At 44.7% G+C, this 26,008-nt stretch overlaps 1 protein-coding gene across 3 annotated transcripts; it reads right to left on the minus strand.

Moving 5' to 3' along the window:
- Positions 1–4,155: 4,155 nt before the first annotated feature.
- Positions 4,156–25,941, minus strand: LOC121288724. 3 transcript variants are annotated; one of them, XM_041207498.1, is made up of 7 exons: positions 25,684–25,941; positions 23,425–23,523; positions 18,100–18,162; positions 14,295–14,374; positions 8,478–8,608; positions 8,069–8,135; positions 4,156–5,088 (listed from the first exon to the last, which is right to left on the minus strand). In XM_041207498.1, exons 2-7 carry the CDS (start codon positions 23,496–23,498, stop codon positions 4,958–4,960), a joined length of 546 nt encoding a protein of 181 aa, XP_041063432.1. In that variant the 5' UTR covers positions 23,499–23,523; positions 25,684–25,941; the 3' UTR covers positions 4,156–4,957. The 3 variants fall into 3 exon arrangements, with proteins under 3 accessions (XP_041063432.1, XP_041063433.1, XP_041063434.1); XM_041207499.1 differs by having other exon boundaries at positions 25,652–25,941; XM_041207500.1 differs by lacking the exon at positions 25,684–25,941 and adding an exon at positions 25,546–25,608.
- Between the last annotated feature and the right edge of the window lie 67 nt (positions 25,942–26,008).

Genomic DNA, 26,008 nt, shown 5'->3' on the forward strand with positions numbered 1-26,008 from the left:
TTTTGAAGTTTAGTCTCTACTGTAGGGAGTAATTGTGACGGGAGTAGCAGAGTCATTATGTGTTCTAGGTGATCATAGTCACATACAAGGAGTTTTAGAATTTCAATTTGTACATCAAGTATCAATAATCTGCCATGGTTTGTGCAGATGCAGTTTAGAGCTTACCTGTGTGCTTCACAGAAGATCAAATTTGGAATCTGCATCTGATCTTTCACAAGTATGATGATAGAACTATAAAATACCATCCTTGATGTCATTGTATACTGGCTTGCAGGCTTGATCTCTGCTGTACTTCGCTTCTGATGTCAGCCTTGAAGAAAGGAATGATGCAAAGAGGGAAAAGCCAGGTGAGGAGTGAGTTGTTCTCGTGCGCCTCCTGGTGACTGGCCAATAGCAGCATAGGCAATTACATAGATGACGGCTGAAGGGCAAATGTGATTTAAGGGAGAACCCTTGTGTAAATAAATCATGCTTTCCCTGAAATAATACACCATTGGACTGGATCTGTATAAAATATCTGCAGTAATTCTGACCCAATGTGATGTAAAGTGAGAGCTGTGGGGTAGTGGTAGATGGCTTATTAAAACTAGAAAGCAGAGTGGGCAATAGCAATAATGGCAAACAAGGTCTGCAGATGTAACTAGATAAGTTCCAGTGGATGGCAAGTGAGTTTGTATATTGTGCTCATTTGGGCCTTTCTGGAGTGTTGTGCTTAATTCTGGCCACAACACTACATTGGGGAAAAATCCTAACATTGGGAAGGGTAGAAAAGAGAATCTGATTCCAGGCATTGGCATCTGCCCTGCAAAAAGAGAGCAAGGAAGCTGGAAATGTTTACATTGTCAAAATAACAAAAAAACAAGACTTATTCATACAGCACTTGTCATGGACCACTGGACATCTCAAAGCGTTTTACAGCCAACGATTAACTTTTGAAGCGTTGGTCACCATTGAATTGTGGGAAGCACAGTAATACCCCACAAACAACAGTGATAATGACTAGGTAATCTATTGCTTATAGTGATGTTGATCAGTGAAATTTTCGAGGAGCGTTAGTAAACTGATTCTTTTAAAAGTTGTTGTTAGACAAACTGTGTAATTGGGCGTGCAGAAAAAGCAAAATAAAAATAGAGCTTGGATTTCACTTCACACACAGGGTGATGCATGTGTGGAACAGACTGCCCAAGTAGATAGTGGATAGTTTGACTAATTTAAACTGAATAGTCTTGTGGCGAAAGAAACAATGGGGTTATATTGGAGATGGAACGTAGAATTTTTATGAACTTTGAGCCAGCCAGCTGGTCTCCTAGTCCTCCACATTCCTATGACATAGCCTCCAACAGTAAGGGAGTGAAATATAATTTGCAAAAAGGTTGTTCTGCCAGTTTTTAGCGCCCATATTAAAACAGTTAATTGTCAGTGCCCCAGCTGTAACTAAGAACAAGTGCTGGTGTACTTGTGTAAGTAGAGGAGATATGCTGCTTACAAGGCGCTCGGTGCAATGTTGCATTTTTGAAAGACAGCATCTCAATGAGACAGTGAACATGAGAGGTCACAGAATATTACATCAAATATGTAACTCAAGAATGCAAGTAGTCAGACGTTATAGTGAACCTTGAGTTTTATCAACATCGCTTCAACTCCCAAGTTATGCTATTGCTATAAACACATTACAGTTGGTGCTGTTCTGACTGGAAGCCATGCCAAGCTAACTCGTTTTCTTTGACGGGAACAATATAGGTTTGAGCAGTATTTCATTGCAGAGGTCTCAGTTTTACTTTCTTTGCTAGTGGTCTTCAGTCAGATTGACCTACAGTTGAAGGACTTTTCAAACAATGAGCAGTGTCTTAGTAACAATCCTTTCTACTCTTTGGAAATGCAAAAGATTTACTTCTGCAGTTCATTTGGTTGGTAAGTGCACACTGACTGGTACTGAGCTAGAGGAGGAGACAGCACCATAATGGTAATGCCGCTGCACTCGTAATCCAGAGGCCCAGGCTAACGATCTGAGGACATGGATTCAAATCCCACCATGGCAACTGGTGGAATTTAAATTCACTTAATAAAATCTCGAATATAAAGCTGGTCTCAGTAATGGTGATCATGACTATCATTGATTGTTATAAAAATCCATCTGATTCACTAATGCCCCTTTGGGAAGGAAATCTGCCATCCTTACCCTGTCTGGCCTACACATGACTTCAGACTCCCAGCAATGTGGTTGACCCTTAACTGCCCTCTGCAATGACCAAGCCACACAAGGGATGGGCAGCAAATGCTGGCCTTGCCAGTGATGCTCACATCCCATGAGAGAATAAAGAGGAGAAATTTGATTTAGCAAAGCCTTTGACAAGATCCCACATGGGAGACTTATAAAGAAGGCAAAGGCACATGGGGTACAGGGTAATTTGATAAGGTGGATTCAAAATTGGCTTAGTTGTAGGAGGCAGAGGGTGATGACAGAAGGATGCTTTAGTGACTGGAAGCCAGTGTCGTACCACAAGGATCTGTGCTGGGTCCCCTATTATTTGTCATTTATATAAACGACTTAGATGACTATATGGGGATAGGATTAGTAAGCTTGCGGCTGACACAAAGATTGGCCGGGTGGTTAACAGTGAGGTTCAGTGTCTTGGGCTACAGGAAGATATAGACGGGATGGTCAAATAGGCAGAATAAGTGGCAGATGGAATTTAACCCTGAAAAGTGTGAGGTGATACACTTTGGAAGGAGTAATTTGACAAGGAAGTATTCAATGAATGGCATGGCACTAGGAAGTTCTGAGGAACAAAGGGACCTTGGCATGTGTGTCCATACATCTCTGAAGGCAGAGGGGCATGTTAGTGGGGTGGTGAAAAAGGCATATGGTACACTTGCCTTTATCAATCAAGACATAGATTACAAAAGTAGGGAGGTCATGTTGGAGTTGTATAGAACCTTGGTGAGGCCACAGCTGGAGTACTGTGTGCAGTTCTGGTTGCCACATTATAGGAAGGATGTGATTGCACTGGAGGGGGTGCAGAGGAGATTCACCAGGATGTTGCCTGGGATGAAACATTTAAGTTATGAAGAGAGGTTGGATAGACTTGGGTTGTTTTCGTTGGAGCAGAGAAGACTGAGGGGCGACCTGATCGAGGTGTACAAGATTATGAGGGGCATGGACAGGGTGGATAGGGAGCAGCTGTTCCCCTTAGTTGAAGGGTCAGTCACAAGGGGACACAAGTTCAAGGTAAAGAGCAGGAGGTGAGGGAAAAACTTTTTTACCCAGAGGGTGGTGAGGGTCTGGAATGCGCTGCCTGGGAGGGTGGTGGAGGCGGGTTGCCTCACATCCTTTAAAAAGTACCTGGATGAGCATTTGGCACATCATAACATTCAAGGCTATGGGCCAAGCGCTGGTAAGTGGGAGGTAGGTAGGTCAGGTGTTTCTCATGTGTCGGTGCAGACTCGGTGGGCCTCTTCTGCTCTGTGATTGTGTGTGAAAAAGGCTTACGCATCAAAAGGCACTGGTTTAATGTCTCTGCACTAGTTAATCTCACGTTATAATTTTTATCAGCCTCCCTAGTAACTAGTAATAAAAAAAATCAAAGTTCCTGATTCTGATTACAATCCAGCAACTTTTGTTGGAAAGTCTGTGTGTGTGTGTGTGTGTGTGTGTAGTTGTCAGGTATAACTCCCCTGTGAAGTATTCTAACCTCTCACACAAGACTACAGCTTTGGCAGAGTGAGAGAGTTTCGTTTTGAGTTTGTGTTGTCTGCTGTGTGATGTCTGTACAGGTGGTCACCCCCACACACACACACACACGTGACTATCCTCACTACCTTCCACTGACTCTATTGCAGCAAGCATGAGGTAAAAGTCAGGCACTGTGTTAACCAGAGAAACAATAAAAATCAGTGAAGAAGGCATCCTAGATCACTCTGATGTATCTCCTAGCAGTAGTGGCAGAGGTCTGGGAGGAAGTTGTCCAATTTATTGACCATAATGCCTGAACATTCCAACAGAGGACTCAAAGTGGAGCAGGATGGGTAGATATTGAGGTTTGAACACTAGGTGCCTCAGCACAGTTCTGTTCACTGTGGAATCCTGTTCATGTTGGAACCAATGAATATATAGGTAGTCTTTAATGCAGTAAAACATACCAGGTGACCAAACGCTAGATTAAAGATGCAGGTTTTATGTTGAATCTTAAGCCTTAGAGGAGACAGAGGTGAAGAGGGAGGGTATTCCAGAGTTTAGGCTGATGACATGACCACCAACGGTTTGGATAATTTGTAATGACTGGTGCTAAACTGTATTTCCCCACATTGTTCCACTTTCAGACAGATCCTAGGAGTAATTTCTTGTACTTTATTGGTTGAAGCACTTTGGGAAGTGTGAAAGGCACTTAGATATATATTCAAGATCTTTCTTGCTAAACTGGATGTTGGCCCTGTTGGTTTCTGGGAGCTTGGACAGAGTTGAAACTCTGAAGGTTGCTGTTTTCTCTTGTGCTGTCCTTGGAAAAAGAGAACATGTCCTAAAGGATAGGTCAAGGAAAATGAAAATTCTGCTTGTGTATTTTCAAGCAACCTCAGCCCTCAATGAGTTAAGCAGCTCCACTGTTTAAACTATATCAATAAATTAAAGAGCTGTTGCCTTTCCTGGAAGCAAATACTGCAGAGTTGGCAGCTGACTGCTGTAATTCAAATTGATTTGAAATGGTCTAAACTTTATAATACAGCTGACATAGAAGCAGTGATTTCTCCAAATGTGATAGTTATATTGCAGTCAAATGCATTAAACCTACAAAGCAAATACTGTTAACTAATCCACTCATTGAGTCTTTTGACATAACTTGACTTGGGTTGCTTCCACTGCAATGGCTCAAACTCTCGCTGGTGGAATGTTCCAGAAGCTACTGTCGCATGGCAACCAAATACATTATTCATGCCGGTGTTCTTTTTTTGAGTGCCTTCATTATACATGCCACAGATACGAGCAGCTAGCAACTGGCTTGTGACAGATTCCAGCCCGTGCTCGCTGATTTAAAACCATTCCTTTGTAGAAAATGTCAGCCAGCCAGAATGGTATCAAGAAACCAATGAAACCTGTTTCCAAAAAAAAACATTAAAACAGTCCATCAGTGGGATTTACAGCACAATCAGACTTGGAAACCACTGCGAACGATCACACCTCAGTCTGCCCCCAAGACTCTGGGCTTATTTTGTGCTATGGGGTGTGGACATCGCTGGCTAGGCCAGCATTTATTGCCCATCCCTAATTGCCCATGAGAAGGTGGTGATGAGCCGCCTTCTTGAACCGCTGCAGGTACACCCACACTGCTGGTAGGGAGGGTTCTAGGATTTTGACCCAGCGATGGTGAAGGAACGGCGGCGATATGTTTCCAAGTCAGGATGATCTGTGACTTAGAGGGGAGTTGAAAATATTTACTCAGGCCCCCTCCCACAACTCTTTCTCCGGTACATTGATGACTGCTTCGGTGCTGTTTCATGATCTCGTCTGGACCTGGAAAAGTTTATTAATTTTGCTTCCAATTTCCACCCCTCCATCATTTTCACTGACACTTCCCTTCCCTTCCTTGACCTCTCTGTCTCAATTTCTGGTGATAGACTGTCCACCAATATTCGTTACAAGCCTACCGACTCCCACAGCTACCTCAACTACAGCTCCTCACACCCTGCTTCCTGTAAGGACTCCATCCCATTCTCTCAGTTCCTTCGCCTCCGTCGCATCTGTTCCGATGATGCTACATTCAAAAACAGTTCCTCTGACACGTCCTCCTTCTTCCTTAACTGAGGTTTTCCACCCACGGTCGTTGACAGGGCCCTCAACCGTGTCTGGCCCATCTCCCGCGCATCCACCCTCACACCTTCCTCTCCCTCCCAAAACCATGATAGGGTCCCCCTTGTCCTCACTTATCACCCCACCAGCCTCTGCATTCAAAGGATCATCATCCGCCATTTCCGCCAACTCCAGCATGATGCCACCACCAAACACATCTTCCCTTCACCCCCCTGTCGGCATTCCGCAGGGATCGTTCCCTCTGGGACACCCTGGTCCACTCCTCCATCACCCCCTACACCTCAACCCCCTCCCACGGCACCTTCCCATGCAACTGCAGAAGGTGCAACACCTGCCCCTTTACTTCCCCCCTCCTCACCGTCCAAGGGCCCAAACACTCCTTTCAAGTGAAGCAGTATTTCACTTGCACTTCCCTCAATTTAGTCTTCTGCATTCGCTGCTCCCAATGCGGTTTCCTCTACATTGGAGAGACCAAACGTAGTCTGGGTGATCGCTTTGCAGAACACCTTCAGTCTGTCCGCAAGCATGACCCAGACCTCCCTGTCGCTTACCATTTCAACACTCCACCCTGCTCTCATGCCCACATGTCCGTCCTTGGCCTGCTGCAATGTTCCAGTGAAGCTCAACGCAAACTGGAGGAACAGCACCTCATCTTCCGACTAGGCACTTTACAGCCTTCCGGACTGAATATTGAGTTCAACAACTTTAGATCATGAACTCTCTCCTCCATCCCCATCCCTTTTCCAATCCCCCTTTCTCCAATAATTTATATATTTTTATATATATATATATATATATATTTTAATATATTTTTCCCACCTATTTCTATTATTTTTAAATGTATTCATTGTTTTCTCTCCACTTTTTAGCCTATTTCGATCCCTTCCCCCCACCCCACCCCCACTAGGGCTTTCTGTCACTTGCATGTCCTGCTTTCTACCCTTAATATCACCATTAGCACATTTCTTAGCTAATATCACGACCATCAACAACTCTTTGTCCTTTTGTCTATGACATCTTTGGCAATCTCTTCTTTGCCTCCACCTATCACTGGCCCTCTATCCAGCTCTACCTGTCCCACCCCCTTCAACCAGCTTATATTCCAACTCTTTTCTATTTTTCCTTCGTTCTGATGAAGAGTCATACGGACCCGAAACGTTAACTGTGTTCCTCTCCGCAGATGCTGTCAGACCTGCTGACTTTTTCCAACTATTTTTGTTTTTGTTTCAGATTTCCAGCATCCGTAGTATTTTGCTTTTATCTTAGAGCTGAAAATATTTGCTGTGCTCCAGTCAGTAAGATGGCTAATTCCTGTCTGATTGGGTCAAACTCATTCCATGGCACCTCATTCCACAAATAAGCACAATGGAGAGGGCACTGAAATATACCCATGACCAGCAAATAAAAGGTGGCCCAGCCCCCTTCTCACGAGCATGACAAGTGATCAAAATAGATGTTTCTTCTTCCCTCTGTTCTCTTCCCAAATACAATTCCAGAGGAACCAACATACTCCCAGTAAAATGTTCAAGTGACCACTATAAATATGCGACCTTTACAGTCTCTATCTTGATTTGGAACCCTGGATATTATTCCCAGGAAAGTGTCATGGTGTAGTTCTGAAAACAGCCAAGCATAACGACATGAGCAATGTGAACTGGGAAGCACAATCATATCCCTTGATAACAGGAAGTTTACAGTGACAGTGTGACAGCCAAATGTTGACACCGGATTTCCTTATTATAAAACGCATAACTCAAATCAGGACCCAAGAAGAAGGTTAATGTGGACTGGAAATGCACGCAATATATTGGGTGATGTGATGTGAAAGTAAACTTCCATTTCTTGCCTATCTGATTATATAATTAACTCGCACTTTGACAATTTGACAAGGTCATGAATTCTGAATTAAGTGTTCACTGTGTACATGGCTGGGGTGTGGAAATATCATAATATTAGATGAATATAATTAAAAGTAAGTAGGAAATAAGAGACATTTCCAAAAAAATACTTTACGGTATATTGTGGAATACAAATTCTTAAGGTCAATAAAGGGCACATGATTACCATAAAAAGATGTAATTAAAACTATGGAAACCCCTTCATTCTGTCGTCTTCTGCTCCTACAGTATGTAAACCACTAGATCTCAGTTTTGGAATTATGTAATTATTACTATCAGGCCTTGTTTCTTATTCGACTCTTGCAATCTTGGCAACGTGGGTCATGTCCCTTTATCTAGAATTTCTTAATAATGACAAAGTACATACCTGTTGCAAGCACACTCAGTACAGATAACACAAGGGACAGATAGTACAGTTCAGGAGTTGTATTTGCCTATCAATGATAAACAAACAAAATTCTTATCAGTGTTAATCTTTAAACCAAAGGAACTACACTTCTCAAATCAAAATTTGTTGCTTTCTTTAAATTCAGGGTCTTACTCTCTAGATTTCCCAGTGTTACATAACATGTAATAATATATTTCCATACCATATTTATTACTAATTTTCGCTCTTATTTTCCTGATGTTATTAAGTCTCAATGGGACAAAGTTTCATGGGCACTGACCACACTTTGCACAACTTGTCATTTTTCATATGTTAGTCTGTACAGTTAATTGAACATTAAATTCTAATCATAACATACAAAGGATGTACATGATAAATAAAATCTTACACACTGAGATGCAGCAACAGTGAAGGCAGTCATTGCGATTCCCTGTGCAAACGATCCAACTCCATACACATGGAAAGCCACTTTCACCTCATTAGGGATTGGGTCCATCAAGGTCAGAAGGACTGTAAATCCTAAAGAAGTTTCACTAGAATCAGACCAATTTGCCGACTTACTAACAAAAGGTTCTAACAACATAACCATGTGCTTTACCATTGTCATGTGACATTGCCCTAATGCTGCTGCTGATGCTAAAATTGACTAATCTCTCTGTTTAGTCACACAGAATTTACAATCATTCAAGTCAGGGATGTTGGTGCTAGGGAAGGCCAGTGTCAAACACTCCCAAGGACATGTATAACATGGGTTTGATACAGACAAAAGAATCCTGTGCTCTGATGCAACAGTAAACCTCAGTCCTAATCTTAGAAAAGCATCAGTATGCGATTCTAAGGTTAGGACCCACATGCATTGTTGCATCAGAGCACAGAATTCTTGGAACTTGCAGTGGGAGAGGGAGGATCCAGTGATCGTGGTCCACGTCGGTACCAATGACATAGGTAGAAATAGGAAAGAGGTTCTGCTGTAGGGTATGAGTATCTAGAGGCTAAATTAAAAAGCAGAACCTCAAAGGTAACAATCTCTGGATTATTACCTGAACCACAAGCAAATTGGCGTGGGGTAAATCAGAGCCAAGAGTTAAACGCAAGGCTCAAAGACAAGTGTTGGAGAAATGGGTTTCAATTCATGGGGTACTGGCACCAGTACTGGTGAAAATGGGAGCTGTACCATTGGGACAATCTTCACTTACACTATGCTGGGCCCAGTGTACTGGCAAGTCAAATAACTAGAGTGGTAGAGAGGGCTTTAAACTAAATATTGGGAGCAAGAGATCAAGTTTGGGAAGATGTGATAAATTAAATAGAGAAGACAAGGCAAAAGAACAAAGTAGGAGTAACAGGAATGATGATCAGATTGTGGCAGGAAGGGAGGGACAGAGCGTACAGAGTGGACCAGCAGATAAGACTAGAGGTTACAAAAAAAGTTAAAAGATGGGACTAAAGGCTCTGTATCTGAATGCACGTAGCACACATAACGAAACTGATGAATTGACAGCAGAAATAGAAATAAATATGTATGATCTGATAGCCACTACAGAGACATGGCTGCAAGATGACAAAGACTGGGACCTAAATATTCAAGGGTACATAGCATTTAGGCAGGACAGGAAGCTAGGAAAAAGTGGAGGAGTGGCTCTGTTAATTGAGAATGACATTGGTACAATAGAGAAAGAGGGAGAGAGAGAGAGATCTAGAGGCTAAATTAAAAAGCAGAACCTCAAGTGTAACAAGGGAACCTTAGTTCTGGAGATCAAGATATAGAATCAGTTTGGGTAGAGATGAGAAATAGTGAAGGTAAGAAGTCACTTCTAGGAATGGTTTATAGGCCCCTTAACAGTAACATGCTGTAGGATGGGGTATACAGGAAGAAATAATGGGAGCTTGCAAGAAAAGTACAGTGATAATCATGGGTGATTTTAATCTACATGTAAATTAGACAAATCAGATTAGCAAAGGTAGCCTGGATGATGAGCTCATAGGGTACTTTTGGAACAGTTTCTTGGAACAGCACATTTTAACACCAACCAGAGAGCAGGCTATATGAGATCTGGTAATGTGCAATGAGACAGGATTAATTAATGACCTCATGGTGAAGGTGGCCCTAGGTAGCAGTGATCATAATATGATTGAGTTTTACATTCAGTTTAAGGGAGAGCAGAGTGGATCCAAGACTAGTGTTTTAAACTTAAATAAAGGTAATTATGAGGGCATGAAGATCTTGCTTCTATCATAAGGTCAGAAGTGGGGATGTTCACTGATGATTGCACAATGTTCAGCACCATTTGCGACTCCTCAGGTACTGAAGCAGTGCATGTCCAAATGCAGCAAGAGCTGGACAGTATCCAGGCTTGGGCTGACAAGTGGCAAGCAACATTTGCGCCACACAAGTGCCAGCCAATGACTATGTCCAACAAGAGAGAATCTAGCCATCTCCCCTTGACATTCAATGACATTACCATCACTGAATCCCCACTATTAATATCCTGGGGCTTACCATTGACCAGAAACTGAACTGGAATAGCCATCTAAATACTGTGTCTACAAGAGCAGGTCAGAGGCTGGGAATCCTGCGGAGAGTAACTCACCTCCTGACTCCCCAAAGCCTGTAATCCACGTACGAGGCACAAGTCAGGAGTCTGATGGAATACTCTCCATTTGCCTGGATGAGTGCAGCTCCTACAACACTCAAGAAGCTTGACACCATCCAGGACAAAGCAGCCCACTTGATTGGCACCCCATCCACAAACATTCACTCCCTCCACCACCGACGCACAGTAGCAGCAGTGTGTACCATCTACAAGATGCACTGCAAGAACTCACCAAGGCTCCTCAGACAGCACCTTCCAAACCCATGACCACTACCACCTAGAAGGACAAGGGCTGCAGATAGATGGGAACGCCATCACCTGAAAGTTCCCCTCCAAGCCACTCACCATACTAACTTGGAAATATATCAGCCGTTCCTTCACTGTCGCTGGGTCAAAATCCTGGAACTCCCTTCCTAACAGCACTGGGGGTGTACCCACACCACATGGACTGATTCAAGAAGGCAGCTCACCACCACCTTTTCACGGACAATTAGTGATGGGCAATAAATGCTGGCCCAGCCAGCGAAGCCCACATCCCTGAAATGAATTTTTAAAAAATGAAGTCAGAGCTGGCTAAAGTGAACCGGGAAATTATGTTCAGGGATAAGTCATTAGAGATTCAGTGGTAGGCATTTAAGAAGATATTTCTGAATACTCAGAAAAGATACATTCCAGTGAGAAAGAAAGAATCTACAGGAAAGACACATCATCCATGGCTAACTAAAGAAGTTAAAAATAGTATCAAATTGAAAAAAAAGCTTATAATTCCACAAAGATGAGTGGCAGGTCAGAAGATTGGACAGAATGTAAAGAACAGCAAAGAATTACTAAGAGGTTAATTAGGGGGGAGAAATCAGAGTGCGAGAGAAAGCTAGCTCGAAATATAAAAACAGGTAGTAAGAGTTTCTGCAGGTGTTTAAAAAAGAAATGCGTAAGTGAACTTGATTGTTGGTCCTCTAGAGAGTCAGAATGGGGAATTAACAGTGGAAACTAAGAAAATGGAACAGATATTTTGTGTCTGTCTTCACTGTAGAGAATACAAATAACATCCCAAAAATAATTGTGAATCAGGAGGTGAAAGGGAGGGAGGAATTTGGAACGATTACAATCACCAGGGAAAGGGCACCGAGAAAATTTTTGGAACTAAACACTGACAAGTCCCCAGGTCCAGATGGCCAAGGGTCTTAAAAGACATGGCTGCTGAAATAATAAATGTATTGGTTTTAAATTTCCAAAATTCCCATCAGATTGGAAAATAGTGAATGTGTTTCCTCTATTCAAGAAAGGAAGGAGACAGAAAGAAACTACAGGCCAGTGAGCTTAACATCTCTCTTAGGGAAACTGGTCAAAGCTATTATTAAGGAGGTTATCGTGAGGCACTTAGAAAATCCCAATGCAATCAGCAGAGTCGACATGGTTTGGTGAAAGGGAATTCCTATTTGGCTGATTCATTGGAGTTCTTTGAGGAAGTAACAAGCATCATGGATAAAGGTGAACCTGTGGATGTGCTGTACCTAGATTTCCAGAAGGCATTTGACAAGGTGCCACATCAAAGGTTACTATCCAAAATAAGAGCTCATGGTGTAAGGGGTAACATATTAGCATGGATAGAGGATTGGTTAGCTAACAGGAAGTAGAGAGTAGGGATAAATGGGTCTTTTTTGGGTTGACAAGATGTGATAAGTAGAGTGCCACAGGGGTCAGTACTGGGGCCTCAACTATTTACAATTTATATCAATGACTTGGATGAAGGGACCAAAGGTATGGTTGCTAAATTTGCTGATGATACAAAGATAGGTTGGAAAGTAAGCTGTGAAGAGGACATAAGGAGTCTGATGAGGGATTTAGATAGGTTAAGTGAGTGGGCAAAAATCTGGCAGATGGAGTATAACATGAGAAAGTGTGAATTTGTCCACTTTGGCAGGAAGAATAGAAAAGCAGCAAATTATTTAAAAGGAGAGAGATTGCAGAACTCTGAATTACAGAGGGATCTTGGTACATGAATCAGGAAAGGTTAGTACGCAGGTACAGCAAGTGATTAGGAAGGCAAATTAAATGTTGTTGTTTATTGCAAGAAGGATGGAATATAAAAGCAGGGAAGTTTTGCTGGAGTTGTACAGGGCATTGGTGACACCAGATCTAGAGTACTGTGTCTAGGTCTCCTTATTTAAGAGAGGATTTAAATACATTAGAAGCAATTCAGAGAAGGTTCATTCAACTGATACCTGGGATGGGGGCGGGGTTATCTTAGGAGGAAAGGTTGGACGGGCTGTTCCTGGAACCATTGCAGTTTAGAGGAATGAAAGGTGATTTCATTGGAACATAGAAGATCCTGAGGGGACTTGACAGAGTGAATGCTGAAAGCATGTTTCCCCTTGTGAAAGAGACTAGAACCAGGCAGCACAGTTTAATAATCAAGGGGTCTCCCATTTAAGACGGAGATGAGAAGCAAGTTTTTCTCTCAGAGCGTCGTGAATCTTTGGAACTCTCTTCCCTGGAGAGCAGTGAGGCAGGGTCAATGAATATTTTTAAGACAGAGGCAGACAGATTCTTGACTAACAAGGTTATCGGGGGTAGGCTGAAAATGGAGTTGAGGCCACAAACAGATCAGCCATGATCTTATTGAATGGCGGAGCAGACTCGAGGGGCTGAATGGCCTACTCTTGCTCCTAATTTGTATGTTTGTATGTGCTTATGTTCGTAACTTTACAGCACAGAAAAAGACCATGTAATCATCAATTCTGTCCCCGCTCTGCTAAAGCAATCCAAAAACTAATTCCACCGCCCCACACTCTCCGTCTGTTTTTAATATTTGTCCACTTTTCATTAAAGGATGCAGGACTTCTACTTCACATACGCCCTGTGGTAAAGCATTCCAACTTCCAGGAACTCTTTGGAAAGAAACATCTCCTAATCCATCGTCTCACTCTCAATGACAATTTTAAATTAGCGCTGATTCCCCAAAACAAGAGGAAAAACTCTTTCGCTGTTCACTATTTATAAAGGGGAGACAGTGGTGTTATGGTAGCGTCATTTGACTAGTAATCCAGCGGCCCAGACTAATGCTCTGGGGACATGGGTTCAAATTTGGAATTGGTGACCATGAAACTATTATTGATTGCGGAAAAAAAAACCCATCTGTTTCACAAATGCCCTTTACCTGGTCTGGCCTACATGTGATCCACAGCAATATGGTTGACTTTGAAATGGTTGAGCAACCCACTCAGTTCAAGGGCAATTAGGGATGGGCAACAAATGCTGGCTTTGTCAGTAAAAAAAAAAATTTTAAAACCCCATATCCAATCTTCCCACTGCCCCAGTGAAAATATTATTACTGTTTCCCGTCCCTGGCACTGTCTTGGTAACTTTACACAATAAAGCCCCACATCTTTGTTATCTGCATTATGACAGGACATCCAAAAATGCACACAGAATTTTAAATGTAACCCCACTGACCTGGAAAAATGTACTATTACCCCTCTGTACTCTATTGATAAAACACAAAATGCTAATTTTATCTCAGATTACGGGCGCCAAGAGAGAAATGCTTCTTAATTGTCATGAACTGGAAAATCAGCATTGAAAGATAATGACGTCCAACTTCCACTTACCTGTTATAACAAAAGTGAAGATGATAAAACTGGTCAGATTGATGAGCAGGGGCTGGCCACAGTATCGGGATGACTTCGGTCTGAGAGATAAACCACAAAGCAGTTTAAGAAGCAGACTTTTTGTGGGGTGGGAGAAGGGGTGAAGAATTTTTTTTTTAAAAAAGTTTACCAATATTTATGCTCCACCTGAGCCTCCTCCCATCTTCCTTCACGAACCCCTCCCCACCCCCACCAACATTCCCTTCTCTTTTATATACTTTGTGTCCCCACCCACCTCCCCACCCCCACTTAAATACATCTGTGCTCTTCTTATCAACCACTCCTCATGGGGACAAATTTCACATTCTAACAACTCTCTGGGATGGAGACATTACTCCTGAATTCCCCCAATAAAGTTATTAGTGACCACCTCATACTTATGACTCCTAGTTCTAGACTTGCCCACAAGTGGAAAGACTTTGACGATCTCATCTTATCAAATCCCTCAGCAGCTTAAAGGCCTGTAATGGGCCACCTCAGTCGAGCTCACACTGTCTTCACCCAGAATCAATGCTGTAACTTCTGTTGCCAGCTGGGCTCACAATCCGATGATCGGGAATGGGGGGGGGTAGCCCAGCCAAACATTCCCATTCCTGATTCCGGGAAACCAGGAGGAAAACCGACCATCAGTTACCTCACAACATCATTCCCGAAATCTTGTTTCAATATCGACTTTCGGCAGAACGCTAATGTATTCAGTTCAAACAAAATTAAGGTTCGCTTGAATGGATTTCAATGTAGGCGAGGATGAGCTCATCCACTTTGGACCTCATAAAGGGACTGGTGGAAATACTTCCAAAATGGGGAAAAGCTAGAAACAGTGGAGGTTCAGAGAGACTTAGCGACCCATGTGCATAGATAATTAAAATGCACAGGCGTACAAAATAAAGCTGGCCTTTATATCGTGAGGGCTAGAATACAAGGGGGTAAAAGTTTAGCTGCAGCTATACAAAGCCGGGGTTAGGCCACACCTGGGGGGGCAGAGCTTTGAGTTCGGTGGTTGGGCACGATTGGCAGGCTCAGGAGCGGCCGGGAAAGAAGCTGCTGCCCGCGATCGGCCCCCCCGACAGGGGGCTCCCCAATGGTGGGCGGGGGAGGGGGCCTGTGCCTACCCGGCAGCCGGTTGAGAACGGGCACAGTCAGCCCCTGGAGGGCCTCCAGCAACAAGGACATCTTCGGTGTTGTCAACGGGAGATTATAAATTATGGATTCAAGTGCGGCTGCAGACGCCTGGCGGGAGGGAGGGCAGGTCAGGTGGGCACTTGGACTTCCCCGGTTTTCGGACGAGTGCCCCGAGGTCCTCCTGGAGGAAGTGGTTGCCGGGGGGGACACTCTTCTCCCCAGGGGTGGAAGGAGGAGGCCGGCACACTCCCAAGCTCTCCTTGTTTGGTGTGGTGGCCGCATTCCCCCTCTCCCCTGTGGAGCTCAGGGTTGTTAGAGTCTGAACGCCAATTGTCAATGACGCCAGAGTTGGCCAAGGGGGTGAGCCCTGGCTGCTTGGACTGAGTGCCTTGCAGCTCGAGGGCCACGACTCGGATGTGCCCTGTGAGATGTTCCTCAGGTGGGGTTGGCCAGGCAGTAATGGGGCTGCAGGTAGAGAGAGGAGACTCATCAATGCTCCTCTGTCCTTTCAGGAGAAGGCGACCCACAACAACATTGAAATGTCGCAGACAGTTGGAGGCCCCCCCAAACCTCCTAATCCTATCCAGATTCGAGCAGGAGGCCTTGGAGCTGGAGAGGCGCCACCACCTCGGTCAACCAGCCACGGAGAGGCTGGGGTGTCAGATGAAGGTATGTGTGTAGTGCACAGAGGTGAGAGTTTCAGATAGTGCAAACATTCTAGTGTAGTCGCTTCATTGATGGGAACCTCAAAACTGGATTCCCCATTGATCATTGAAAGACAACGTCACCTTGATGTAGATCTCCATTGTCTCACCAGGGTACCTGGCATGCACAGTGACAGTGTGATGGCTTAAACTAATGATATGTTGTTGTTCTCACTTTGATTCACCTGCACACACTCGTTTACAGGAACCCGAAGAGCAACCCCTGACTCCAGAAGACCACTGGGCTTCAGATGCACCTGCTCTCTGAACCAGGCACTCGCGCAGATACCAGCACCTCAATGAGCATTAGATCCTCGGCTAGAATGTCGGAGCACAGCGGTGAGGGCACTTCACACTCGCTTGAGGTGCAGGCAGAGGTAGAGGGGGCCCAGAGCACCGGCAGTCGGAGGGCTGCTGGAGACCAGAGTGATGCTCAGTCAAAGGCTGATAATGAGCCTCTGGAGTCATCCATTAGGCAGAAGACGCTGGATGTCCAGCGAGATGTGCAGGAGGATCTGGCAGAGATCCATGAGGGTATGCGTGCCATGGTCTCCATTATGGAGGAGTCCATGCCGAGCATGAGCTCTGCGTTGACCCTCATGGCCGGGCGCAATGCCTCTTCCATTGAGTGGCGACCCTCATGGAGATGCAGCTCCAGGGGTTCCTGGGATTGCGCTCGGACCTGCGGCCCTCACACAGGCACTGACCACAGGTGGTCAGTGTCCATGTGGGGGATTGGTGAGGCACCCAGTAACCCAGTTAAGTGCCTGTCCATCAGTGGCGAGCAGGGAGGTCTAGAGTGACCTCACATTGGCACACGAGCTGCTTGTTGTCTCCACGGGCTCCTCTCAGGGCGCTCTGGATGAGGGCAGCAGCTCCTCCGCCCCTCTGCCAGTGACCGTGGCATCCGATGAGGCTGCACTGACTGGGGAGATGCCAACTGTGGCACTGGCCGCTCCCTCCCAACTGGGCCAGCACAGGCTCCAAGGGCCAAAGGACAACTGCCAAGGTCATCAAGGCCAACAGGACAGCAGAGTGAGCTGGGTGATCTTCTGTTGTGCAACGTTTTAGTTGTGTTGTTGTGTTTACTGGTCTGGGGTTGAAAACCAGCCAAGGTTCTGTTAATTTGTTTCGACTGTCAACATGAGTTAAATTTTCTTCTGTCATAACGGCCTGAATATGCTTCAGCTATTTTTATTTAATGTGGTGCAGGGTAAGCCAGTATGTAATGCTGGACATGGGTGGCTCGAAACTTTACTGCACCGACACTGAGTGGAGTTTAGGGTCAAATGAAATGCAAGACATCCGGGATGGAGTTAGCAGCCCTGGCATGAGGTGGAAGCTGATCTTTGGCAGCCCAGCTGAAGGAGTGTTGGATCAAGGCATCGCCGGTGTCCCTGCCTCCCTGGAGGTTACAGATCTCTGCCTCCACACCCTTAGCGTTCTCCTCACCGTGCTCCTCTTCTGACTCACTACTGGGTTCATCACCTGTGGCCTGTGGAGCTGCCTCAAGATCCTCTTCCTCCAGTGGGACCCCCCTTGCCAGTGTCAGGTTGTGGAGAGCGCAGCATGCAACCACGATCAGAGACACCCGCTCGGGGGGGGGGGTTATTGTAGTACCCCCCCGAATGGTCCAGGCATCGGAAGCGAATCCTCAGAAGACCTATGGTTCTCTTTATCACTGCTCTTGTGGAGGCATGATTCCTATTATAACACGACTCCGCCTGCGTTCCTGGGTGGCCACCTTCTGTCTGGTATCATTCTAAGTTTCATTAGTGAATTAAATGGGACATAGCCAGTTATAATGCTTCTCTTCCTGATGCTGCCCAGTTGAGACTGGCCAACTCAGCCCAGACCACAGATCGAACCTGGACATCTCGCTATCACCTATTTTTCTGGAATCAGGTAGAGTTAATTTTTGTTTCAAATATTTGATTTACCTTAACAGCACAAATATCTGTGGGCAAAGGAAGATGGTCACAAGCAGCACCATCAGGATTTCACTGGAAGCAAATACAAATTATTAACAGTAATGATAATTGCCACTTTATTAGAGAATTAAAACGCAAATGAATCGCAAAATCTCGGCACTGAGCTTACCCTGTCAGTAAGCCTCCTTCTTAACAAACATCTTTTACCCATTTCTATAATCTATCCCTCACCAGGGTAGAAAAATGCTCTGCAGCAGGACGACGATGTGTAGCACCTGAACCCCAACTAAACCCAACGTGTGCTGGCGTGTTGTCATTTGTTGTTCTGTCTGGTTTGGAGTATGTGAGCCTGGTGGTTGTTTGGAAAGGGGTGTTTTAAGCTACGTTGCACCACGCAACCACCAGGCAGAGCACACCAAACTCTCCTCGTAACTGTAACTGAAGATATATCCCCCAAGGTCTCACGGTGCGCTTCATGAAGACAAAAGCTCGCACACTCCTACTCTAAAGTAGATCAATGAACTCCCCTTGACTATTCCACAGTTAGCAGAGGCAAAGTGGCATTTTTCCATCTCTCCATGGCGAATTCTCTCCAATCTCTGGAACATATATTAACGGCCTTGGAAGGAACTAATGCCTACTCACAACGAACAGGAAAGAAAGACTGGTTTGAAGATCTGCGGTCCCAAGGTATCTGCTTGAGGAGCCAGCGCGGCAATAAAATGCAAATTCTCCTCCTGGTTTTTTAGTTGGTGGGAAGTCATGAACTGCCTCCGTTCTTGGAATTTATCTTTTGAGAAACTAGGGGGCACTGGATGAGGAACTAGCGATTAGGTGCTGCTCAGCTGGAACTTTAAGAGCACAAAATGGCCAGTGGCATGAGTTTAGGGACTCCACCGCTCCAAGCATTCATTAAGAATTAGTGTAGGAGACATGCATAAGGTCTTAATTTCGATGCAGGCATGGGAGAAAGAGGTTATATAATGGCCCACTTGTTGCAGAGGAGGAACAAAGGCAAAACACTACCAGAAGAAGCTAAGTGTGCTGGCTTTGGCTCAGTTGATAGCACCTGGCTTTGAGTCAAAAGGTTCTGTGTTCAAATCCCACTCCAGGACTTCAGCACAAAAATCAACGCTGACACTCCAGTGCAGTACTGAGGGTGAACTGCACTGTCAGAGGTGCTGCCTTTCAGGTGACACATTAAACTGAGGGCCTGTCTGCCTCTCTCAGATGGCTGCAAAAGTTCCTGGGGTACTAAGCTGAAGAAGATCAGGGAAGTTATCCCTCGTATTCTGGCCAATGCTTATCCCTAAGTCAACACCACACAAATAGATTATCTGCTCATAATCACTTTTCTGTTTGTGGGAGTTTGCTGTGCACAAATTGGCTGTCACATTTCCTACAAAACATCAAGGACCACACTTTAAAAAGTACTTAATTGGTGGTAAAGTGCTTTGAGACATTGCTGGTTTTGAAAGGTGCTATATAAATGCAAGTATTTTTTTCTTTTTTTCTCTAACAGCGTTGTGTAGCAATGTATAGCGCCACAAAACGGTGACATTACAGATTCTGTCATCCAACCCCTCGGAGCTGCTGATCTCGCTGGAGGCAGCCGCTGATCAGGGACCAGGTACCTTCCCCTGAAAGGAATGGTTGGATTGCCAAGCTGACTCAAGGCGGGAATGGTCGGACATCTGGGCCACATTTTCTGCCACCTTCCCAGAGAATGTCTGGTGCAGGGAGACCAAAGAGGAGGAAAACAGGATTAAAGGATAATATCCCTTCAAAAGGAGAATTTTAAATGAACTGCACTGTAACTTTGAACACAATTATAAACACTGTCTTCCACACATGACTCTTCTTTAAAACGTGCTCTGGCTTTCATGTACCGATTTAGTGGAATTTTCTAAATACATGTAGTTTAAGTATTTTAAAATACTGCAATTTGATGTGCTCAGCACTGTGTGCTTAACTAAGCCTCAGTATAAATGCCTGCAACTGTGTGAGTCAGTACAAAAGGATGTTGTGTTGATGTGGGAATTAACAAAGGGAATGCAGTATCAACATGAATCAAAATATGTTACCAAGAGGCATTCGTGTAATATCCCTCTATAGTACCCAGCTCCTGGAAATAGAATTTCTCAGACATTTCACTGTAAGTTATTTTTCTCAATGCAAATGATAGTGAGAGAGTGTTTTATTTTGGTTCCACACTCAAGTTGCCATTCTTCAACTATAGACAGAATGTGACTATTATCTGACTGTGGGTGGCAGCAACACAACCAGATCTAATTCTATTCTGACCTGATGCCATATAGGTGCAGTTCCCATCGAGTGGTAATTACAAACAGAAACACTGTCTGCTTTTTGCCCCTTACTCGAAGAACGTTGAAATCAACCATGACGCCCTGGCTGAGATCGGAGTGTTGCAGTAAAGTGACATGGCGATGCAGCACAGATTTATCTTTGCATATGTAACAGAAATATTTTTAAATATTCTCTCTGTGGGAGCCAATGGCCATTTGTTTTGCATTCATGGATACCGGATGACCAGTTGGAAGATGCACATTTGCTGTGTAATTTGGAGAGGGCTGTCGACTAACATAAGGACGGAGGGAGGGGGATGGGAAAACAGGCAGGCACAGTGGACAATTTTCTCATTGTATCATTTCGCCAGCGAGCTCACCCGAGAAGCAATTAATATGTATCACTGGGGCTCTTAACTTAACTCCCCAGTTTACAATCCGTTTGATGGGTTATTGTAGCAAATGTTTGAACAACCAACTCAAGGCAATGGCCACTTCAGCAGGGAAATCTGATGCTGAGATCCACTGTCCACTTAGCCCTGGAAATGGGCAGTGTAAGGGCTTGAGGGGGGCAGGGTAGGGCCATGACATTTTTCAAATCTATTTTTGACAGACAGTTCTGTGGCCCGAAGTTGCAGCATTCTGATATAAATAAGGCACACAATTCCTTGTCCGTTAGCTCGGTTCAGATTTTATAAGGGCTGCTCGGCAACAAGGGATTGGGACAGGGGAACCTGTGATTGGTTAAGCTCATATATAAGTTTTTCCTCACGGCTCTGTCTTCCCAGTCACCGAGGTTACCAAAGTTTTACTGAGATTTGGGTGGGGAGGAGGTTTGCAGGCTTTAGTAACTTCAGCACATCGGTATTTTTCTTAGCTCTGAAGAAGTCAGTCAGTCTCGAAACATTAACTGTTTCTCTCTCCACAGATGCTGTCAGACCTGCTGAGTTTTTACAGCATTTTCTGTTTTTGGTTTTTATTTTTGCTGTTCCTCTGCCTATTCCGCTAATGTTATCATCCTTAATTTTTTTTTATTATTCATTCACAGGATGTGAGCTTCGTTGGCTAGGCCAGCATTTATTGCCCATCGCTAATTGCCCTTGAGAAGGTGGTGGTGAACTGCCTTCTTGAACCACTACAGTCCATGAGGTGTGGGTACACCCACAGCGCTGTTAGGAAGGGAGTTCCAGGATTTTGACCCAGCGACAGTGGAGGAACGGTGATTTATTTCCAAGTCAGGGTGGTGAGTGGCTTGGAGGGGAACTTCCAGCTAGTGGTGTTTCCATGCGTCTGCTGCCCTTGTCCTTCTAGATGGTGGTGGTCGTGGGTTTGGAAGATGCTGTCTAAGGAGCCTTGGTGAATTCCTGCAGTGCATCTTGTAGACGGTACACACTGCTGCTACTGTGCGTCGCTGGTGGAGGGAGTGAATATTTGTGGAAGTGGTGCCAATCAAGCAGGCTGTTTTGTCCTGGACGGTGTCCAGCTTCTTCAGTGTTGTGGGAGCTGCACTCATCCAGGCAAGTGGAGAGTATTCCATCACACTCCTGACTTGTGCCTTGTAGATGGTGGACGGGTTTTGAGGAGTCAGGAGGTGAGTTACTCGTCACACAATTCCTAGCTCTTAACCTGCTCTCATAGCCACAGTATTTATATGGATAGTCCAGTTCAGTTTCTGGTCAATGGTAACCCCCAGGATGTTGATAGTGGGGGATTCAGCGATGTTAATGCTATTGAACATCAAGGGACAATGGTTGGATTCTCTCTTGCTGGAGATGGTCATTGCCTGGCACTTGTGTGGCGCGAATGTTATTTGCCACTCATTAGTCGAAGCCTGGATATTGCCCAGGTCTTGCTGCATTTGGACATGGACTGCTTCAGTATCTGAGGAGTTGTGAATGGTGCTGAACCTTGTACAATCATCAGTGAACATCCCCACTTCTGACCTTATGATGGAAGGAAGGTCATTGATGAAGCAGCTGAAGATGGTTGGGCCAAGGACACTACCCTGAGGAACTCCTGCAGTGATGTCCTGGAGCTGAGATGACTGACATCAAACAACAGCAACCATCTTCCTTTGTGCTAGGTATGACTCCAACCAGTGGAGAGTTTTCCCCGATTCCCATTGATTCCAGTTTTGCTAGGACTCCTTGATGCCACACTCGGTCAAATGAACCTGATTGTCAGTGTATAGGCTACTGCCAGCGAAAGAGTTCTGGAGTTATTGATTACAGTGAGCTTAACAGTAATGTTAAGAGGTTATTATATACCCGGCATGCTCCCTCCCAAAATACTATGCGTGTTAATGTATTTTTCTATGGCAGCCGTCTTTCATGCCTAGCCTAAGAGAAAATATGGGAAGAATGCACACATCACAAAGCACAACATTAAGTACACCAAAGACCCTAACTTCATTGCTTTTCCCTCCATCGTTCAGAGAGATTATCATCAATCTTAAGCTGAGGTAACAGCAAGATCAGGGAAGTCCCAGGTTCAGCTCCTAGTCAGTGCAGCTTGAGCAGTGGCATCCATGTTTCAGTGGCTTCAGCCTCCCTGGAGTTAGGGCCAGGTAGCTGGGCACAGTTCCTGATCTCAACTGGTATCCACAAACTGCTGCTGGAAGTATGCCCAGCACAAGTGTGCATGTGTGGAGCTGGGTGAAAGAAGAATTGGTCTCATAGTTTTCACACTTTCAAAATAGCCCCCCAGCATTTGTTGTCAATGTTGACACATGACAAATGACCTCTTTCATAAGATCCTCGTGGTGTCTAATGCCCAGGAAACTGTATCCCAACAAGACTTCAATAACTTCAGGAGAAGCGGGGAGAGGAACAAAATGGCAGAGTTAATTGGCAAGAAATAGAGTGCTGGAAAAACTCAGCATCTGTGGAGAGAGAAACCGAGTTCATGTTTTGAGTCCAATGTGACTCTTCTTTAGAACTGAAGAGAAGTAGAAATGAGATGGGTTTTATGCTGTTGGGGAGGGTCAAGTAGAACAAAAAAACCCTCAAATTCAGAAAGCGCTGCTTACAATTTTGCTCTACTGCGTTTGGGCAGTTGCCTGCTGAAATGATAAGCGAGGTGAGTGAGACAGTAATGCAGCATCCTCTAGGCAATCAGCTCTTGATATCTGAAACACAAGAAAGTTACTAAACAGACAACACAATGGCCAACACCAAAACTCAATCAAATAATTATCATCCCAATAAAATGCATGGCTTGGGAGATCAAATGGGTAAATTGTTGAAGACCAGTAAGATTATACATAGAGCAGACTCAATGGGTAAAATGGCCTTTTCTCATTATGTTCACATACAACCCCTTAAACTTGCCATTAGACTTACCCTCCTGGTTCCCAGGCTAGCTGATACCAGAAATGGTTTCCTCCCCTTAAATATTGACCAACCTCACTTTCAAAATCTCAGCTAGCTCCTCCTTCCTCCTATAGCTCACCAATAGCTCTGTCAATGCTTGCAAACGATTGGCACTCTAGTAAGCTCCCTTTCCTCTTCCAGGTTAGGTGAATGTGATGTGGTCTCTCAAATCCCTGGCCACCTCTCTGGCAGCTTCCTGTCTGAATCCCTCCAATTAGGGCCCTAAGGCAAGTTCTACATTCCCACCACCACTGCCTGTAGTCAGTACATTTAAGTTATTTTTAAAAATTCTTTCATGGGATGTGGGCATCACAGGCAAGGCCAGCATTTGTTGCCCATCCCTAACTGCCCTTGGACTGAGTGGTTTGCCAAACAATCTCAGCGTCAACCAAATTGCTGTGGAGTGACAGGTAGACCAGGTAAGGATGTCAGATTTCCATCCCTAACGTAAACCAGGTGGGTTGTTATTACAATCGATGAGACTGGCTTTTATATTCCAGAATTATTAATTGAATTAAAATTCCACCTATTGCCATGGTGGGATTTGAACCCAGATGGTTAGCCTGGGCCTCTAGATGACTAGTCTAGTGATATTATCACTAGGCTGCCATCTACCCATCCATGAGGATGTTAGGTGTGACAAGAGATGTGCAGTCAATTAAATAAATTACATTGTCAAAACGCCTTATGCCAATTGTCCAATATTTCAATTATCCATCTGGCATCTGTCTTGGGTTGTATTGCAGTTAATAAGTTGTCTTTTATAATCATCTGCCGCCAACTCCCTCTCCCTTCTCAAGGACACTGTCAAGTAGTTCCACGGGTTGAGAGCTCAGCACCTTGTCCAAGAGCCATTCTTAGGTCAGTCCTGGAAGCTGATGCCCACAGCCTGTCCAAGCAGGTAAGGGCATCACAGGTGAGCCTTAAACCTGCTCTCACCTCACACCCACAGGCATGACCTCTCTCTCGCAGGTGGGAGAACCCCAACCAATCCCCGTGTCCTAAGGGCAGTCAAGCCAATTGTTAAAAAAAACCCCAGCTGAGGTCAGTCAGCTCAGGAAAGGAATCTGGGAGTGCGGGGGGGGTCCGGGGGGGGGGGGGGGGGGGGGGGAGGTGCAGTGTGGCAGGTAAAATGGCTAAAACTTTGATTTGAAAATAAGTAATTCTCCGCACACCATTCATTTTGTGCCTTCCCAAATGGGTAAAAGAAGGGGGAAAAGACAAGTGGACAGCCAGGAGCAGGAATAGGGCAGGTCCTTGGTCAGAGCGTTAGGGAGGCACAATCTAATCCACACACCACCTCCCCCCACCACCCAGTGCTTAGAAATTCCACAGCAGAGAAACCATCAATTTGATCTTTAATTCAGAGCAGCACAGCTCACCAGGGACTTGACACCAACACCCAATTTAAAAAAGGCCAAATGAAACTACCTCACCTGTGAAAGGAAGGGGCAAAAGTTTGGAAATGGGGCAAAGAAACATGATTGAAGGAATTGCTGTCTCCTAGCAACAGAAACAATTGGAAAGTAAATATCTGGTCTCAACGTTCTTGGTTTTGTTTTGACAAAATGCCTTTGGCTTCCTAATAGCAAACGTTCAAGTTTGGATTCCCCGGGATTATTAAATAAAGACAAATTCCCGAGGATTGGAAAATGTACAAAAAGCAGCTGGTGGGGGGGAGGAAAAAGAAACACAACCCAAATTAAAACCGGCTCTTTCATAAACTTGCAAAGCAATATTTTTTTTTTAAATTTGATTGCTGCGCGTAGTTTAATTACCGGTTAAGGACGTTACTCCTTTTCGTTGATATCATTTTAAAAGGGAGGCGTTAACTAGATCGTTTTAAATGTCTGCAAAATAAAAATAAAAAAAACCACCACCAACCTGGCTCCACACACACACACACACACACAAACCCAGGAAAATGCTGCCAAATTCTGCGTAAAGTTTGTTGCAAATTGCGACCCGATCCTCTCTCCTGAGGATCGCCTTCATTGTCTGCAGATCTTCTTGTAAAGGACGGTGACAGCCTCGGTGCTTTTGACCACCAAGAAATTAGCGACCAGGAGGAAGATCAGGAGGAAGAGAGCCAGAGACTGAGCGATCACTCTCACCATGTTGCCAGGCTGCATTCGGTCTGAGTGAAGCTCCCTCTCTGATCCCATCCCCTCAACAACTCTCATCCAGGCTTTAACTCTCTCTCTCTCGCTCTCTCGCTCTCTCTCAATAGGTAGGATTCTG

This window comes from Carcharodon carcharias, chromosome 15, assembly GCF_017639515.1.
Source record: "Carcharodon carcharias isolate sCarCar2 chromosome 15, sCarCar2.pri, whole genome shotgun sequence".
NCBI classification, from domain to species: Eukaryota; Metazoa; Chordata; class Chondrichthyes; order Lamniformes; family Lamnidae; genus Carcharodon; species Carcharodon carcharias.